The 20,149-nt window shown below is 39.4% G+C and overlaps 2 protein-coding genes and 1 pseudogene across 3 annotated transcripts in view; 2 read left to right on the top strand and 1 right to left on the bottom strand.

Moving 5' to 3' along the window:
• The window catches only part of LOC102392047 (serine/threonine-protein kinase Sgk3), a 120,766-nt gene that overhangs the window by 1,106 nt on the left and 99,511 nt on the right, over nt 1-20,149 (top strand). The gene's annotated exons all lie outside the window — the stretch shown is intronic.
• LOC102407794 (zinc finger matrin-type protein 1-like) lies at nt 10,526-11,311 on the top strand. Its single transcript, XM_006044587.2, has one exon. It carries the CDS (start codon nt 10,526-10,528, stop codon nt 11,309-11,311), a length of 786 nt encoding a protein of 261 aa, XP_006044649.2.
• On the bottom strand, nt 17,221-17,569 carry LOC102407162 (annotated as a pseudogene).

Raw genomic sequence — 20,149 nt, 5'->3', positions numbered from 1 at the left:
TTTCAGTTCTGCACAACGCTGTACAGGGCACACTTGAGATGCAGAACACGACAGTTTCTACGTCTTTATTAGGGTAAAAAAAAAAAGTAGACCGTGGTGTATTTTGATTCTCTACTTTGTCAGTAGGTTGATCATTCACCCAGCCAATCTAGGAAGTGCTTTTTTATTTATCAAACACTTAGGTAGCTCTGACATGTGTTAGGCTGGTTCTAAGTGTTTTATAAATATTAACAAATTATTAACTCAAAATGTTAAATTATAGCCGTTCTAGCAGTGTCCAGGCTGTGCATACTTCAGTTCCCTGAATGTCATTGCAAGAGCTTTTAGAAACAGAGGAAGTTTCAGGCATATTTTAGGACTGGGTGTGCCTTCTAGCCCGCTTGGCTTCCAGTCCAGTAAAGCAAGCCATCACCCGTCTACTCCCCTGGAGGAAGGGAGTCTGGAGTGAAGGGAGTGAGAACTCTTCTTACAGATTTCTGGCCAGATCGCTAGCATCTTCAATATCATGGTCCTTCTCAGTGGACAGAGTGCCCAACCTTAACTAACTCTGAGGAGACCAGAACTTCCCCTTTCTTCAGCTGCCACTGCACTGAGCTTAATTTTGTTTCCTTCCTAATATATTTGACAATTGGTATGACTGTAGCTTGGGTTTCCCTGGTGGCTCACATGGCAAAGAACCCGCCGGCAATGAAGAAGACCCAGGTTTGATTCCTGGGTCAGGAGGATCCCCTGGAGAAGGGAATGGAAACCTACTCCAGTATTATTGTCTGGAGGATTCCATGGACAGAGGAGCCTGGCAGGCTATAGTCCATGGGGTCGCAAAGAATCAGGCACAATTGAGCGACTAACATATACACACAGACGTGACTGTAGCTTAGATTTGAGGGTCAGACTGAACTTGAAATGTACTATAAAATAGAACATTTTTGTTTGAACACATCCACATAACAAACAATACTTTGTAATTTTACTACCATTTGCTGTAAACTGTAAAACTCAGGTAACGCTGAGTTGATGGGTCAACCTTCTAGGTAACCGTTCTGTGATTTTCAGATATATTGAGAGAATATTTTCCAGAGTTAAGCACCCTCTTCAAATGGGTGCCTTAGCCTGATGGCCAGATGGAAACCCAGAATGGTGTCTAAAATAAGTATGGTTCTTGTCATTATGGTGATTATGAATCTAATCCGCACGTCATACTAGCTTTCTCTGTTTCATATATTTAAATTTCCAGGGAGATGATGAAATGACACTCTGAGCCTTATTTAATAAGATTATGAAGTGTCTCCTGGAAGCAAGAAGTGTCACTTTCTTCTGATATAATTTTATGGCACATAGACATTCATGAGTTCAGTTCAGCCAAATGGCAACCCGCACTTCCATGGGTTACAGAGTGCTTCCGTGTATACTTATTTGCTCTTCAGAGAGACCTCTTGAGGTGGATAGCCAGTTTTCATTCCAACTTTTACAGATGAGGAAACTGAGGCATAGAAATGTGAAAGTGCTTTAGCCTGGGTAGCACAGCTGGTAAGAGGCAGAGCTTGAATAGAGAGCAGGTGTATGGACAGTGCCTGGCACGTGCCAGCCTGTAATAAACATTTGTGGAATGAATGACTCTCAATGACTTCAGACTTCTTACTGTATTTCAAAACATTATATGTTGAGTTGTCACACCATAGTTGAGTTGTGACTAAGGGATTGCCAGGCCTAATCTAACACCTCTCTTTTTCAAGCAGTATCTGCTACCACGTAATTTCTACAAAAGGGATGAGCTGAAAAGTCCTTTGAACTTCTTGGAACTGATCATCTCTGGTGTTTGAAAAAGCAAATAAGTTGGTTGTTCCCCTTTTTCAAGCATCCTACTTTCCCCCCTCTGATTTGTAGTTACCATTGGACACATGGCTCTCATGCTTGTGTTGACTTTTCTTGTCTCTTCCTGATCATTCGAGATCATTTTTAAGGACTTGCCAATCACTGTAGGTTTTCATTCTAAGTGAGCTCAATTAGGCCACCTGGGTTTATGAGCAAGTTCAAACACAGAGATCATAGATATTATAATTATTTTGAAGTGTTTGACATCACTGCTGTGTTTTTTGAAGTGTTACAATTACTGTAGTATTTCAAAAAACAAACAAAAATCCTCAACTTTTCTCCTTCAAGTGTAACTCTGTGTATCCTAAAGTATGTTTCTTCTACATGGATAACCTTCAATGAGAGAGGAAAATATGGCCATTACCTGGTGGGAAGAACTGGGAAGGCTATGGAGGAAAATGAGAGATGGGGTGGGCTTTCCCAAGAGGAATTTTAGGTGTTAAGAAACCCTTAATGAAGCCAGACTGAGTCATCTGCCTGTCAACATTCTTTTGTATGGGGGTGGAATAAAATACTTTTGAAACCTGCCTCGTTTCAAAAACTACTTTACCTTTTCCAATCCTCAGGGATTTTTTTTTTTTTTCCTTCCCTTTTTGAAAAATTCCTGTAATTACAGACTAAAACTGCTGATTCATGAAACTCAAATTATGTAACATGTTATTCCTGACAGAAACAGCCCCCGCATTATGTTAAAGGACTCAGTGTCTCTGTTTTCCTTTACCTATTGCATTCTTTATGGTGGAGTCTTTGTTCTCATTTCACTTTTGAAAAAATTTAATGGAGAAAGATAGTACTGATTCCACATCTGGTAGTTCATGTCAAAGAAATTTTAACTCTATACTAACTCTGAGTTGTCATTGCTGAAGAATACAACATGGAAATCCAATGTTGGAGTCTGTTTCAGAGCCTCAAGAAGTAAAATGTTATTGCCTGTCTGAAGTTGAGCCAGAGAGTTTTCAAAGAGAACTAGGCAGGGTAGAATCTTCTTGCCCTTGACCAATTTCTCAGGGCCTTTTCTGTGTCTGACAGGTCCTGAAAACCTGATTTAGTTCATCTCCTTGTGGCCACAGTTTCTTCTATTATTCAACACTGAAATCTGTTTTCCTTGGGTGGGCAATGAGGGTGAATGAAAGAAGGGTGATTATGTAAGGCAAATTATGCAGGCTTCCCTGATAGCTCAGTTGGTAAAGAATCCGCCTGCCACGCAGGAGACCCCGGTTGGATTCCTGGGTCCGACGATCTGCTGGCGAGGGGATAGGCTACCCACTCCAGTATTGTTGGGCTTCCCTTGTGGCTTAGCTGGTAAAGAATCCGCCTGCAATGGGGGAGACCTGGGTTCAATCCCTGGGTTGGTAAGATCCCCTGGAGAAGGGAAAGGCCACCCACTCCAGTATTCTGGCCTAGAGAATTCCATGGACTGTATAGTCCATGGAGTTGCAAAGAGTCAGACAAGACTGAGTGATTTTAAAAAGAAAAAAAGAGAGGAATAATATGTAAGATGGAAAGTGGGCTTCCTGGTGGCTCAGATGGTAAAGAATCTGCCTGCAATTTGGGAGACCTGGGTTCCATCCCTGGGTCAGGAAGATCCTCTGGAGGAAATGACAGCCCACTCCAGTATTCTTGCCTGAGAAATCCCATGGACAGAGGAGCCTGGTAGGCTACAGTCCATGGGGTTGACACAACAGAGCGACTAACACATCTAATATATTCAGATGCATAATCGAACTCACTGGTGGACTAGCCAATCTACTGGCTGCTGGATGAAAAGTCCTCAGTCCAGTGGGGCTTCACTAAGGACTTGACTGACTGCTTCCTTGAGTTGAAAAATGAGAAGGAACCTTTATTATTCTAGTTATTTACCTCCTTGTTTTTTTAAAATAAAAATAGGTCGAAGTTAAAATAATCTGATTTCCAACTCAGCATCCTCAAATGCAGATAAATGTGCATAGGGACCAGTGTATAGACTATATAATCTAATACACATATATATTACACTTGTGTGTGTGAGTCGCTCAGTTGTAGATGGTCAGCTAAAATGGAATATAGAATCATCTTCTTAACTTCTTAGTTCCTGGGAAAACACTATGTCGTCTTTTTTCTCATTTTTATTTTAGTTTGTCTCATATTTTCTAAATATTCTTTTTAATTAAAAATGTATGCCCTTAAATTTAAACAGTTGAGAAGTGTGTGAAGTAAAAAAATAAGTCCTCTTCACTCTAATCTTACCGACAAAGGTAACCACTGCTGCGTTTTTATTTTCTTCTAGCCTTGACCCCATGCTTATGTAAGTATGTATATCTGTAAATATATATAGAGTTTTTTTTAAATGGGACTCATTCCATACAGTTTGTCCTTTTATCTCTTATTTAGCACCTTATCATGGACATCTATAGGTCTGCATCATTGGTTTTGACAGCTGCATAATATTCCACTTTGTAATTAATTTATCCATTTTCTATTTCTCTTTTCTGTATGTGCACTCTTGCATATCTTTTAAAAAATATTAAATCACCAAAGTAATACATTTTTAAGAAAAATTAAAAGAAGAAAAAGAGGAAATAAAAATCATCAGTAAACCTTCCACTCAATCACTGTTGGCATTTTAGAGTATATTTTGTAAACTTTCATATGTATGTGCATATCCATATTTCCAATGCCATTAAAAATTTCCCTTATACAGGGTTGTTTTGTCGCTTAGAGAATCGTGTTTGTTTAGTCAGCCAACGTCAGAGATTCCAGGCACTTTGGAGCCAGTTATTTTACTGTATTTCCTGGCCACCTGCCATTCCCCAAACCTGAATAACACTACTGGAAATTTATACTAGTGCTCATAAAGGGGATGAGGTGAGGGTGTCGGAAGGACCGAAATACCCATCCAAATCAGCATAAAGCATGTATCCTGTTGATGGAGGTGAGTCAACATTTGTGTTCTGTGCACATCTAAAATACAAGATATTTAAGAAGAGAAATGATAGGATATTCATATATCATCAATTATGATCATAAAAGGAAAAGCAGAAATAATGGACCCGAACCAAGGGAAAAGTGTTGAATTCAGTTGAAGATTAGAACAATTGAACTTCAGATGTTTTGAAATAGTTTTCCTAATGATAAGTACAGTGTATGGAGTAATTGGCTTAACAGAGCTCCTTCCAATGGTAGGAATAGGTGACCTTGAAGTTTCTTGTGATCCTCATCTTATAGGCTGTCTCAGAGTTAGTAACAGTTGATTTAGAATAATTTCATGCATACAACTGTCTAGTTACTAACTCCACCAGCTTTTCCAGACACTGTCTGTCTGGGCTAATCTCTCCACCCTCTTTTTCTCCTACACAAGCTGTGACCCACACTTTCCTCCTGTATCCTTCTGTCGCTTCCCTCCACTTTCTGAGAGTTTAGTCCCTCTTTTAACCTTGTTCTCTTAATTTGCTTCTTCCTGCTTTTGCTTTAAGAATATTTCTCTCTGTCCTTTCTCCATTCCTCCCTCTTTATTTTGGTCTTGAGCAAAAAAGGTACTAATCATGGCAATACTGTTAAGAACAAGCCTTTAATAAGGAAAAGGAAAGCTTTTAGTTTGGGAGGAAAGGTAGATATTATAAAGAACTAGTGTTTGAGAATACCCAGTAATTCCTTCCAAAATTTCCACAGAAGTCTCCACCCACCTCTTCATCTCTAAATAAGCTGTTTTTTCCTTAAGCATTGGCATGTATAATAAAATTTAAAACTATTTATAATTTTTTTTGATTCATGTCATGGCAGTAGCATTATTTTGTGCTATTTTTTTTTTTCTCATTGAAGATGTTAACCATGTTATAGATTGAGTAGAGAGTGTTTTGGTCTTAAAAGCTCACTTCTAGATAAGAGCACTGTTCGCTTTAGAAAATATTGGGTTGGCCAAAAAGTTCATTCGGGTTAAGTTTGGACATCTGGTTTAAAAGTAACCTCTTTGTCTTTAAGTAGAAGATGAAGAAGGTTCAGTTCAGTTCAGTCGTGTCCAATTCTGGTTTAAAAGCAACCTCTTTGTCTTTAAGTAGAAGATGAAGAAGGTTCAGTTCAGTTCAGTTCAGTCGTGTCCAACTCTTTGCGACCCCATGGACTGCAGCACACCAGGCTTCTCTGTCCATCACCAGCTCTTAGACCAAAGGTTAGCAGTCTTTGAGAAGTGCTGTGTCAGGATTCCAACCCCTTTTCTTGCAGCCTTTCATCAGCAGAGAAATGCATTGGTGAGAAGCACATGTAGATCAGTCTTCCATTCTTGGGAGTTAGAGAAGTGGTGCTGGATGCAGGAATATCCCTGGAAGCTCTCTCAAGAGATACATGTAGGTGATTAAGCCCAGGTAGCTGACTTCCAAGGCTGCTGTCCATGGGGTCGTTGAGGGTCGGACATGACTGAGCGACTTCACTTTCACTTTTCACTTTCAGGCATTGGAGAAGGAAATGGCAACCCACTCCAGTGTTCTTGCCTGGAGAATCCCAGGGACAGGGGAGCCTGGTGGGCTGCCGTCTATGGGGTCGCACAGAGTCGAACACGACTGAAGTGACTTAGCAGCAGCAGCTGACTTCATAGCAACTTCAGCTCACCTATAACGGGACCTGAGCCAAATATTATAAGGAGCTCAGGACCAAGGCAATAGCTATTTAGGCTGCACTGAGAATTAAGGCCTATTTTTTCATAAGCAGGAATGAAAAAGGTTTTTAAAAAGATATTTTTATCCAGCTTCCAGACAGCCTGGTGGTAAAATTGATGATGGCTTAAACATGAAAGCACTGTTTTATTTGCTTATTTGAACCTGGACTACTGTTAATAAACAGAAGTTAAGACTTTACTGTAAATTAAAAAAAATATGAAAAACATATTTGTTCATAGTTTACATTTTAGTCCATTTCAACATCAGTACTTTTATTTTTCTTTCTAATTCATCTGCTTTTACCCCCTACTCTCTCTTCTCATGAATTTTTGGTTTAATTTACTTTTTGTTTGTTGGGAAATGATCTTTTTAATTCATGAGAGATAAGATGCTCCAGTGTTTGGCTGTGAAGGATTTTTCAGAGATTTAAGAAACTATGTCCCCTTCCTTGATTTTTGTGTCTGCCATGTGCTGTGCTGTGCTGCGCTTAGTTGATCAGTTGTGTCCGACTCTTTGCAACCACATGGACTGTAGCCCGCCAGGCTCCTCCATCCATGGGAATTCTCCGAGAAAAGAAGTATTCAGTATCCAGTAGTATCCAGTAGAGTGGGTTGCCATGCCCTCCTCCAGGGGATCTTCCCAACCCAAAGATCGAACCCAGGTCTCCTACATTGCAGGCAGATTCTTTACCTTCTGAGCCACCAGGGAACCCCCATGTCTGACATAAATTTCCTTTATTTCTAATTCCTACTAACATTAACATCATTTATTTCTGTTCCTCCTTTTAAAAATCCACTCAAGTGTGAACAGAAGCCCCTGTCCCATTGAATGTATTTGTTGCTTTAATCAGTCTTTAAAACAAAGAGGTAGGTGACTTAGCCAGCAAAATCAAATTCACTCAGGCATAGCAGAGGAATTATAGTTCAGGAGACCTCGGTTTGATCCCTGGGTTGGGAAGATCCCCTGGAAAAGAGAATGTCTACCTACTCCAGTATTCTTACCTGGGAAATCCCATGGACAGAGGAGCCTGGCGGGCTATAGTCCATGGGGTTGCAAAGAGTCAGACACGACTGAGCTACTGACACACTTTATAGTTCAGGACGAGCAAACTATAGTGAGCTGTAGGTGAGTCCAAAGAACAAAGGAAAGGAGAGGTCTTTTCTACAGAAAAGGAAGAGAAGTTGGGAGAGACTGTTTTTGAATAGAAGTCCTTTGGAGGAGAGAGAAATCAGGGTTATAGAAGCCCCTTATTGGCTTAGTTGTTGACTTCTCATTGGCTGGGCTGGTGCTGAGCAAGGAGAAAACTTCCTTCCTCCTGCAGGGATATATGAAGTAAGCATCCTGTTGAGGTCTGCAAGCAGCCACCACCAGGGTAATGTGTGAAAGCCCCCACTTCAGGGCTTCCTGACTGTAGTTTATCTTATTTTTAAATTTTATTATTTCTTAAATAATTTTTTCCCTATTAAAATGTTTTAATTGAAATATAATTGACTTAAAATTTTATATTAGGTTCAGGTATATAACCTAGTGATTCTATATTTTTATACCATATAAAATGGTCACCATGGTAAGTCTAGTTACCATCTGTCACCATACAAAGTCATTATAGTATTATTGGCTGTATCCCCTATTCTGTACGTTACATTCTCGTGACTTATTTTATAGCTGGAAGTCTGTCCCTTTAACTGTTCCTCACCTATGTCACTCATCCCCTCACCCTCCTCCCCTTTGGCAACCACCAGTTTGTCTCTGTATTTATGAGTCTGTTTTTGTTTTGTTATGTTTGTTCATTTGTTTTGTTTTTTTAGATTCTACTTATAAAAGTGAAATCATGTGGTATTATCTTCCTGTCTGACTTCTTTCACTTAAGCCTAATACCCTCTGTGGCCATCCATGTTGTTGCAAATGGCAGTGTTTCATTTTTTGTGACTGAGTAATATTCATGGGAAATAGATGTGGAAACAGTGGAAACGGTGTCAGAATTTATTTTTTTGGGCTCCAAAATCACTGCACATGGTGACTGCAGCCATGAAATTAAAAGATGCTTACTCCTTGGAAGGAAAGTTATGACCAACCTACATAGCATATTCAAAAGCAGAGACATTACTTTGCCAACAAAGGTCCGTCTAGTCAAGGCTATGGTTTTTCCTGTGGTCATGTATGGATGTGAGAGTTGGACTATGAAGAAGGCTGAGTGCCGAAGAATTGATGCTTTTGAACTGTGGTGTTGGAGAAGACTCTTGAGAGTCCCTTGGACTGCAAGGAGATCCAACCAGTCCATTCTGAAGGAGATCAGCCCTGGGATTTCTTTGGAAGGAATGATGCTAAAGCTGAAACTCCAGTACTTTGGCCACCTCATGCGCAGAGTTGACTCATTGAAAAAGACTCTGATGCTGGGAGGGATTGGGGGCAGGAGGAGAAGGGGACGACAGAGGATGAGATGGCTGGATGGCATCACTGACTCGATGGACGTGAGTCTGAGTGAACTCCTGGAGTTGGTGATGGACAGGGAGGCCTGGCGTGCTGTGATTCATGGGGTCGCAAAGAGTCGGACATGACTGAGCGACTGAACTGAACTGAACTGAATATTCCATTATGTATTGCCACATCTTCTTTATCCATTTATTTATCAATGGAGCCTTAGATTGCTTTCATATCTTGGTTATTGCCAATAATGCTGTGATGAACATGGGGCTGTTTCTGTTTTCTTTGGGAAAATACACAGGAGTAGAATCGTTGGATTGTATGCTAGCTCTGTTTTTTAAATTTTTGAGGAACCTCCCTACTGTTCTCCATGGTGGCTATACCAATTTATATTCCTATCAACAGTGCATGAGGGTTCCTTTTTCTTTACATTCTTAACCAACATTTGTTATTTGTTATTTTTTTGATGATAGCCATTCTAATAGGTATTAGTGATATGTCATTGCAGTTTTGATTTGTGTTTCCCTGATGATTAGTGAAGTTGAATATCTTTCATGTGTCTATTGGCCATCTCTATGTTGTCTTTAGAAAAAGTGTCTGTTTAGGTCCTCTGCCTATTTTAAAATTGGGTTATATGTTTTGTTTTGCTTTTTTCTGATGTCGAGTTGTATGAGTTCTTTGTATATTTTGGATATTAACCCCTTATCAGATATATCATTTGTAAATATTTCCTCCTATTCAGGAGGCAGGCTTTTCATTTTGTTGATAATTTCCTGCCTTGTGCAAAAACTCTTTAGTTTGATGTTTACTTTTGCTTCTGACCATTTTAAATGAGGTTTCCGTTTTTCATTTTCACACTTTCATTGGAACATTTTAGGATTTAAAAATTTGCCTTTGAGATGCAGAATGATATGTATATAAATTGCTTTGTCTTTCTGTGTAGAAAAATAATGTATTTTTGTTTCATCTAAGCGTAAAGAAGGATACATAAGAAATTAACAGTGTTTATCTATTTTGGAGATTGGGTGATGAGAACTAGGTGGATAGGGAAAGGGGAGGTGTGGGAAGCAAACTTTTCACTGAGTCTCTTTTATATTTTCTTGAGGTGTTTTAACCAGGTGAATATATAACCCACTTTAAAAAATAATTAAAAAAAATTATGTCTGTGAGTTCCCTGACTTCAAATATATATGTATATTTCTGTTGTCCCTTTTCCATACATCTTTAGTAAAAAATTTTTAAGAATGCACGTATAGATGAGTCTCAAAGGATTAGTAGTATTTTGCAGGCATCTGGTCCTGGCTTTGTTCCCTTTCAGGAGCACTCTCAAGTCCTGTGACTAAATTCATTATGAAGAGATGTTTGAGCTGCAAAGAAGTTGAGATTCTTCTCCTTGAGCTGAGTAAAACCTACCCCTGACTAGGGATCCCTTCCTGCCTCCCTCCCTCCCTCCCTTCCTTCTTTCCTTTGAGGTACTAGGCAGGCGAAACTCTGCTCTCCGTAGGCCCACAGGTCTTCTACTTACATGACCCCAAAGTCTTGTAGGCTCAAGAAATAAGGGTTCCACCTGTGGAAATTTCTCTCAGTAAACTAGTGCATGCATGGTGGTGATTCCAGGTAAAAGAGATTCATCCATAGTCAGTATAATGGAAAATTCTAAGACCTGTGACTCTTTTCAACATGAACTTCAGGATTACATCAGAAAGCAGAGAGCCAGAGGATTAAAGCCAGAGGTTTGCTTTAGAAAGGGGACAGAAGACTCTGCATACAGAGAAAGTGACCACACAGCACCCAGACCTCCAGTTCTGGAGCAGGGCTTCCCCTTCAGGCAGCCCCACAAGTCCTGTGGTTCCTACAAAAGGCCGAAAACAGTGGAAAGCCACTCGTCTCCACTGTCCAGTAGTCATCACTTGAGACAAAGACTGGAACCTGTTAGTCACTGTCAGAAAAAACACGACCATTTCTTCAATAACTGGTGGTTTCCAAGGCCTCCTGTGCAAGGAATGACCACTGGTCCCCACGCCACACAACACAAAGATGAGGCTAGCTGCATCTCAGAGTACCTCACCAGCATCCATCAAGATAGAGATCAAGACAGAGGCTGGAAGAGAAGATCCAGGGAAAAGGAAGGAGTAGGACATGGTGGCGAGGAGCAGGCAGAGTGGAAGAGGAAGAACCATGAGGATGGAGATTCCTACAAAGAGAATAGAAGGAAGGCCAAGGTGGAGCCAGGCAGCACAGAGAAGTCCAAACACAGAAAGAGCACCCACGATTGGGACACCAGGAAGGAGAGGAGAAGGTCCAGTAGAGAGAAGAAGCATCCTGGCAAACACAACGCCCAAGAGTGGGACTTGTGGGATGAAGCTATCCTTGGCGGTTGTTACTGATGCATGGGATTTGGGCCCAGATATTAAATGATTTGGATCCATTGGAAAGACTGGATTACATGGTATTGAAGCAATTCATTGGCCATACTGTTAGGGGAGACACTAACTGAAACAGCCGTGCCTGGTCAGGCAAGATAGTAGTCACTTACGTGAGCTATTTTATAACAGGAGGTCCCAGTAAGAAACCTGGAACTAACAAGCTACCACCAACCAGAAGGTCGGGAAAGGTCAGAGGACAGAGGAGACTCTAGTCCATATATTTCACCATCCTCCCTCCAGAGGATCCTTCTCTCTGGATTCCATCTTGGCTGAGTGAACCACATGCTACCAGGAAGGACCCTGAGGAAGTGATTGGCCAGAGACAATTCAGAAACTCATCCCATCACCACAGAAACCCGAGACTGTGAACCATGTGGCAGAGCAGTCCTCCTGGGTTTCCTGACCTTCCTGCTCACCACCCACGTGCCCCTTCCCAGTAAAGTCTCTTGCTTTGTCAGCTCAGACAATTCATTTCTGAGTGTTATTCAAGAGCCCAACCTCAGGCCCTAGAAGGGGTCCCATTCCTGCAACAACACTTCAAAGAATATAAAATTAGATCCCCACCTCTGACTCTGTTCAAATATATCAGATATAAAACCCAGTTGGTTTCAAGATATAGATGTAAGCCAGCAAGATGATACCATCCATGTTGCTGTGTCCCTTTCTCAAAGCTGAGACCCAGCCAGGCACCTGAGTCAGCAAGGTCTACATCCGGGAGTATCCACATGGCAGACCTGATTGGCTGAAAGTTGGATCGACCTTGGGCATCTCTGTTTTCTTGTGAATCTATCTCATCAAACAACATAATGAAGATGTTTTAGAGTACAAAAGAAGAAATGGGTTGGAATAAACTTTTGAAAGACTGGTACACTATGTTAAGAATATAGATTTTAAGAAATCAAAAAAATAAAAAAAATTAAAAAAATTCATTATGAAGCCTTCCTATAGGAAATTCTAATACTGCAAATATGGCCAAATATTGAGTTATTGTTGGCTTCTTCGAAGAACCATTTAACTGAAATTGTCTGCAGCATCCTACAAACTGGATATTCAGTTTTTCCTAATAAAACTGTTATATAATGCCAATATAATTAGTGCACAGTTAGTTGATTCCAGACCACCCCTGCTTTGATATCTTGTATCTGATCATCATGGTTATATTTCCCCTACTTAAAATTATATGAATTTGGTCTTTTAGAAAATAAAGATTTGTTTATTTTTAGTATTCAGATAATTCTGCTCTTTTCAGTGTATGCTAAACCCAGGAGTTTCGTTCATCATGATTTTCATAGTTTTTGTCATTTGTCATATGTATTTTATCCTTTGGAGAACAAAGAGAAACTAGTATTTATTTTGTACCTACCATGTGCTGGGTGCTTTAGAGATAGTATTGCATTAAATACTCAAAATAACTCTGTAGGGTAGGCAGAAGTTTCATTTTACAGATGAGCAAATTAGGATCTGGGCTTCCCTGGTGGCTCACAGTAACGAATTCGCCTCCCAATGCGGGAGACCTGGGTTCGATTCCTGGGTCAGGAAGATCCGCTGGAGAAGGCAGTGGCAACCCACTCCAGTATTCTTACCTGGGAAATCCCATGGACAGATGAGCCTAGTGGGCTACAGTCCATGGGATCACGAAGAGTCAGACATGACTACAACTTAGCAACTAAACAACAACAGCAAATTAGGGTTTAGTGAGGCCTCCAAGGTGGCCTTGTGTGGCCATCATGGGGCAGCGCTGATCTGAAGCTGGTCTGGTCTACTTAGCTTTACCAGGGGGTCCCCTTTGCCTTTGAGAAGGGGGTAAAGGCTAACTCCTTTCAAAGACCCTCGTCAGAGAGAACAGGCAGAATTGATTTATAGGTCACTCTGATTACCATCTACTGATGAGGCTGTGGTTAAATGAGTTTTGAAAACTGGCCTTTCATTTTTACTGTATGGTTCTGAGATGGTATTCATTTTTCATCTAGAAACTGCTGCCAGACCTCAGGAAAGAAGTTGAATGAAAATGTTTTAAATATATTACTTCCCTAATAGAAAGGAGCTAAAATCCTAAATTTAATTCCTGAATATGTTAAATTCTGAACCTACAGAATTTGAATGTCTTGTTATCTGTAGAGCTGTTAAGTTTCTACTGTTAGCAGCCAATATCCAATGAACTTTACCAACTCTAACAAATCCTGTTGCCATATTCTAAAATCCCATATTGGCGATAGCCAGCCCCATTTATATTAATCCTTAGAAAGAGAGCCATCCGCAGATACCATCTACCATTTTGCTGATTCTTGTTGGGTATTAGCTAATGCAAAAATATTGTGTCTTGCCAGAAAATATTCTTTAAAGGATGCTGCTGTTGCTGCTAAGTCGCTTCAGTCGTGTCTGACTCTATGCGACCCCATAGATGGCAGCCCACCAGGCTCCCCCGTCCCTGGGATTCTCCAGGCAAGAATACTGGAGTAGGTTGCCATTTCCTTCTCCAATGCCTGAAAGTGAAAAGTGAAAGTGAAGTCGCTCAGTAGTGTCCGACTCTTAGCGACCCCATGGACTGCAGCCCACCAGGCTCCTCCGTCCATGGGATTTTCCAGGCAAGAGTACTGGAGTGGGGTGCCATTGCCTTCTCCGTCTTTAAAGGATGAGCTCCTGTTAAACAAGTAGGAATGAAAGAACATTTTATGATTCTATTATCTAATAAAATATACTTATGTTTTGAACAAATGGTGAGAAAGACACTGAGGAAATTCACACTAGAAAAGTTTAAAATGTCACAGAGGTGAATGGAGAAGACAGAATAAACCCATAGCATATTCTCTTACATTTAATATTTTAAAGAGAAAAGCAGCTTTATTGAGACTTAATTGATAATGCCATCGAATTAATCACTTTAAAGTGTACAATTCAGTGCTTTAGTCACAGAGCTGTGTAGGTATCATCACTATCTAATTCCGGAACGTTTTCATTATCCCCGCCAAGACCCTGGACTCATTAGCAGTCTCTCATCCTCATTCCCTGCCAAACTCCCCCCTCTCCCCACCGCCCCTGTGCCCTCCGTGCTCCGCCTCTGGCAATGATCAGTTTACTTTTGGTAGGTATGTTCTTAGTGGCTAAGTCGTATCCGACTCTTTGCGACCCCATGGACGGTGGCCCTCCAGGCTCCTCTGTCCCTGGGGATTCTCCAGGCAAGAATACTGGAGTGGGTTACCTTGCCCTCCTACAGGGGATCTTCTCTACCCAGGGATTGAACTCCGGTCTCCCTCACTGCAGGCGGATTCTTTACCATCTGAGCCACCAGAGAAGCCCTTTTGGTAGGTGTGTTTGCCTATTCTGGATGTTTTTTAAAAAGTGAAATCTTACAGAAATTTGCTGGTGGTCCAGTGATTAAGACTTGGTGCTTTCACTGACGTGGCTTGGGTTCAGTCCCTGGTTTAGGGAACTAGGGAGTGCTTGGAAAGTTGCTTGGACTGGCCAGAAAAAAAGTGGAATCTTAGAATATGTGGTCTTTTGTGACTGGTTTGTTTTACTTAGCATAATGTTTTTGAGGTCCATCCACATTGTAGCATATAATACTTCATTTATTTTTATTGCTGAAAAATATTCCAGTTTTTCAGTTTATCATATTTTGCTTATTCATTTATATATTAGTGGATATTTGGATTGTTTCCACTTTTTGATGATTATTAATAAGGCTGCTGTGCATATTCATGTGCAGGCTTTTGTATGAACATGTATTTTCATTTTTGGGTGTATACCTTGCAGCAGAATTGCTGGGTCATGTATAACTCAGTTTAACTTTTTGAGGAATTGCCAAACTGTTTTCCAGTGTCTGCACTGTTTCCCAGTCCCACCAGCAAGGTTTGAGGGTTCAAATTTCTCCACATCCTCACCAACATTAATTATCTGTCCTTTTTGGACTTTGGTCATTTTAGTAGGTTTGAAGTGGTATGTCACAGAGGTTTTGGTTTTCATTTTCTTAATGGCTAATGATATTGAGCATCATTTATGTGCTTGTTGACCATTTGTAACCGTCTTTGGAGAAATGTCTGTTCAGTTCCTTTGTCCATTTTTTAATAGGGTTATTTGTCTTTTTTGCTGAATTGTAAGAGTTCGCTATATATTTTGGATGCACAGATATATGATTTACAAATATTTCTCCTAGTTTTGTGGATTTTCTTTTACTTTCCTAATGGTTTTCCCTTGAAGCACTAAAGTTTTTAATTTTGATGAAGTTCAGTTAATTTTTTCTTCTGTCACTTGTGCTTTTGATGCCAAGCTATTCATCTAAGAAATTATTGCCTAACCCAAAGTAACAGAGATTTACTACTGTGTTTTCTTCTAGGAACTGTTTCAGTTCTTACTTTTAGGGTTTTGATCTGTTTCAAGTTACCTTTTGGTTATGATGTGAGGTAGGGGGTTCAACTTTATTCATTTGTATGTGGATATTCAGTTGTCCTATGTCGGCATTCATTCGAAAATCAAATGACCATAAAGATTTATTTCTGTACTTTCAATTTATTCTACCCATCTTTTTAAAACTTATTTTTTGAGGTATAGTTGATTTACAATGTTATATTAGTTTCAGGTGTACAATTCAATACTTTTCTAGACTATACTCCATTTAAAGTTATTATAAAATATTAGCTATATTACCTGGGCTGTACATTACACCCTATATCTTATTTGTTTTATACCTAGTAGTTTGTACTTCTTAATTCCTTAATCCTATCTTTCCTCTTCTTCCACTGTTCTCTCACTGGTAACTGGTAGTTTGTTCTCTGTGTCTGTGAGACTGTTTCTTTTTTAATTGTACCCATTAGTTTGACTTTTTATTTTATTTTTTTTTGAGGGAGAATGCTTACAAGTATTTTATTTGAATAAAACCTTTATAATGGCCATTAAAATGATGGGAACTATGGTGCTCTTATGAAAGGAAGTTACAGCATCACTGTATTTACAGAAGAGGAGGCAGCAAAGGTGTACATCTGGAGGTGAAATAACATTGTAAACTCAACCCATATTAAATACCATAAAAGTAAATAGAGTCAAAACACACCATTATTTACATGTGACTGAGAAGGAAGGGAACATTACAGAGTTAAACTTTTGCATAACATGTAATGTTTATGTTAGCAAAGGCTTTGAGTTTGTGGAAAATGACTGTGTGCCTTAATCTCACCCACCACTAGATTAAGACACTGAAACTGAGACTGATTCCTTCCTGATTTTACAGCTTTATTTTTGATATCACTCTAAAAAGACACCAGTATGATTATGAAGATGACTCATACCTATAGAGTAATTACCAAGTACCACATTCACATAACAACAAAAACCAAACGAGATATACTATGATTGTTTTACCTTTCAATTACTACTGTGTACAGTACGTCGTAAGTAGGCATAGTGGTGCATTTAGGAGCTGATTGTACTCTGTGTGTAAAATTTTAGGAATGAGCACATCCGAGTGTAGGGATACTTCCTTATCTTACAAATTAAAAGCAAGCATTTTCTATATAAAATTTTTATTTCTGTGTGAAATAAAGACAACTCCTGAAGGTCTAACAAGGAAAAAAAGATACAACATTCAAAGCACTATTAAGTCATGAAACAAAGATGAATCTGAGGTAGAAGTCAAGCAATATAATCCACAACCTTTTTAGGGGAGTATTTATTCCCAGCAACCATCATGTCTCTCCAGTAAGATCTAATTTTTAAAAGGTTCCAAGTTCCAAAATTTTTTTTAAAAGTCCCAAGTTCCAAAAAGAAAATTCAGTTTCTACAATCAGATGTACAACTATGACCAACAGAAAATACAACATAAACTTTTGTCATGTTAGCAGAGTAAATAATTTTACTAAAAGTTGCTGACATTTCTATCAGTAGTAGCCATAGGGAGGTCGTTGGTTGTAACCGTAGTGTCCATATTGACAGGGGTAGTAAGGTTCTTGTCTGTGCTGTGGGCAGTTGTTACCCCAGGATCGTCCATGCCGTTGATTGGATCGATTGTCACTTGGCCATCCCTGTCTGCTGTCCCTGCCTCTAAATTGTCTATTATCTTACAACCAATTGCCTCTATTTCTCAGGTTGCCACCAGCTCTGCTATTTCATTCCTCAACAATCAGAGGAGACTCAGGAGGGTGTTTCTTGGTATTCTTTGTCATCTTCTGTGAATGTGTTGGCAAACATCTCTTCAAAATTTGGAACAGCTTCAGAAGTGTCAGTCATTCTGAAATTCCCAGGGATTTGAGGCGGCTGTTGTGTTTAATGTTTAGATTGTGTGGACCTCTGGTCCAGGGTGCTGGCACAGGACCTCTGTGTACACTCCTTCAGCTCTCCCAGGTAGCAGTTAGTTTTACTTTTTAGCTGCCACATATAAATGGAAAGCTCTTTCTGTCTTAATGCCAGTGCCATACTGTGTTAACTAGCTTAGTGTGGCTTTGTAGTAAGTTTTACAAACAGGAAGTATGAGTCCTCCAACTTTGTTCTTCCTATTCAAGATGACTGTCTTATTTTGGGTCAGTTGCATTTCCATATGAATTTTAGGATCAGCTTGTCAGTTTATGAAGAAAATGGCAAGGAATTTTGACAGGAATTGGATTCACTCTGTAGATCAGTTTGGAGAGTATTGCCATCTTAACAGTATTTAGTCTTCAGATCCATGAACCTGGATTGTTTTTCTGTATCTTAAAGTCTTCTGTAATTTTTTAAAAATTTATTTTTATTTTTGGCTGTGCTGGGTCTTCTTTGCTCCATTTAGGCTTTCTGTAGGTGGTAAATGGGAGCTACTCATTGCAGTGTGTGGGCTTCTCATTGTGGTGGCTTCTCTTGTTGTGGAGCACAGGCTCTAGGGTGCACGGGCTTTAGTAACTGCAACACGCAGGCTCAGTGGGTGTGGCTCGTGGGCTCTAGGGCACAGGCTCAGTAGTTGTGGCACATTAACTTCGTTGCTCCATGGCATGTGAAGTCTTCCTGGACCAGTGATGGAACCTGTGTCCCCTGCATTGGCAGTTGGACTCTTATTCATCAGGGAAGTCCTATAATTTCTTTTAACAATTTTCTCTAGTTTTCAGTGTACAAATCTTGCACTTCATTAAAATTTATTCCTAAGTATTTTATTATTTTTGATGCTGTTGTCAATGGAATTATTTTTTTAATTCATTTAATGTTTACTCATGCTACTGTACTTGATTTTTTGAGTATAATTTATATAACAATATATTAATACAATGATTTTTGAATATTGAACTTGTATTCTAAATTCTTTAAAAAAATTTTTATCTTTAAAAACTCTTAATTGGAGGATAATTGCCTTACACTGTTGTATTAATTTCTGCTGTTAAACAATGTGGATCAGCCATATATATACATATATCCCCTCCATCTTGAGCCTCCCTCTCACTCTTCCATCCCACCTCTCTAGGTCATCACAGAACACTGAGTGAAGCTTCCCACTAGCTATCTATTTTACACATACTAGTATTCACACTTGCTGAACTTATTTATTAGTTTGAATAGTTTTTTTAGAGAATTGATTAGGATTTTTTATACAGTCAGTCCTCAATATCTGGGAGTCTTGCATCCCCAGATACAGAGGGTGGACTGTATTCACGTACTGTTTTATATAAGGGCGTCTGAGTCCAATTGGGTATCTGCAGGGCCTCCTGGAACCAATCCCCTATGGGAACTAAGAGACAACTGTATATAAGATCTTATCTCTGCTCATAGAGATAGTTTTGCTTCTTCCTTGTCAATCTTTTAATCAAAAATTTATAATTTTTTTTCTTGCTTGGTTGCTCTGGCTAGAACCTTCAGTGTTAAAGAGAAGCCTTGTCTCATTCCTAATCTCAGGGGAAGAGCATTCAGTCTTTCACCATTACATGTAATGTCAGCTGTGGTTTATTTGTAGACACTTCTTATTAGCTTGAGGAAATTCTATTCTATTCGAAGTTTATTATATTTTTATAATTAAAGAGTGTTAAATTTTGTCAAATGACTTTTCTGCATCCATTGAGATGATTGTGTGGTTTTTGTCCTTTATTCTGTTAATACGGTATATTACATTGATTGGTTTTCAGATGATAAACCAACTTTGAATTCCTGGAATAAATCATATTTGGTTATGCTATATAATCCTTTTCATATGTTCCTGGATTTGGTTTGCTTGCATTTTGTTGAGGATTTTTGCACTTACATTGATCTATAACTTTCTCTTTTTTGTGTGATATCTTCATTTGGGTTTGGTATCAAGATAATACTGGCCTCGTTGATGAGTTCCTTTCTTTTCTTTTCTATGGGTGGTGGGAGATTTTGTGAAGGATTGTTATTAATTCTTCTTCAAATATTTGGTAGAAGTCACCAGTGAAGCCATCTGGACTTGGGCTTTTCTTTGTGGCACTTTTTATTTTAAATTACTAGTTCAGTTTCCTTACTTGTTATGTATATATTCAGATAAGTACTATTTCTTCTTGATTTAGCTTCATAGCTTTTTTCTTCCAATGAATATGTTCATCTGGTTATCTACCAGATAATTTGTTGTATACAACTGTTAATAATATTCTTTTAAAATTCTTATTTCTGTGAAGTTGGAAGTAATGTTCCATATTTCATTCCTTATTTCAGTTCAGTTCAGATGCTCAGTAGTGTCTGATTCTTTGTGACCGCATGAACTGCAGCACGCCAGGCCTCCCTGTCCATTGCCAACTCCTGGAGTTTACTCAAACTCATGTCCATTGAGTCAGTGATGCCATCCAGCCACCTCATCCTCTGTTATCCCCTTCTCCTCCTGCCTTCAATCTTTCCCAGCAT

The sequence above is a fragment of the Bubalus bubalis genome, chromosome 15, assembly GCF_019923935.1.
Source record: "Bubalus bubalis isolate 160015118507 breed Murrah chromosome 15, NDDB_SH_1, whole genome shotgun sequence".
Lineage (NCBI taxonomy): Eukaryota > Metazoa > Chordata > Mammalia > Artiodactyla > Bovidae > Bubalus > Bubalus bubalis.
The sequence above is the reverse complement of the archived record's forward strand: the minus strand, read 5'-3'. Positions and strand labels throughout refer to the sequence as shown.

Bases quoted from the DNA above. Each gene is read 5' to 3' on its own strand.
- LOC102407794 (XM_006044587.2), top strand. From the start codon at position 10,526: ATGGTGGTGATTCCAGGTAAAAGAGATTCATCCATAGTCAGTATAATG.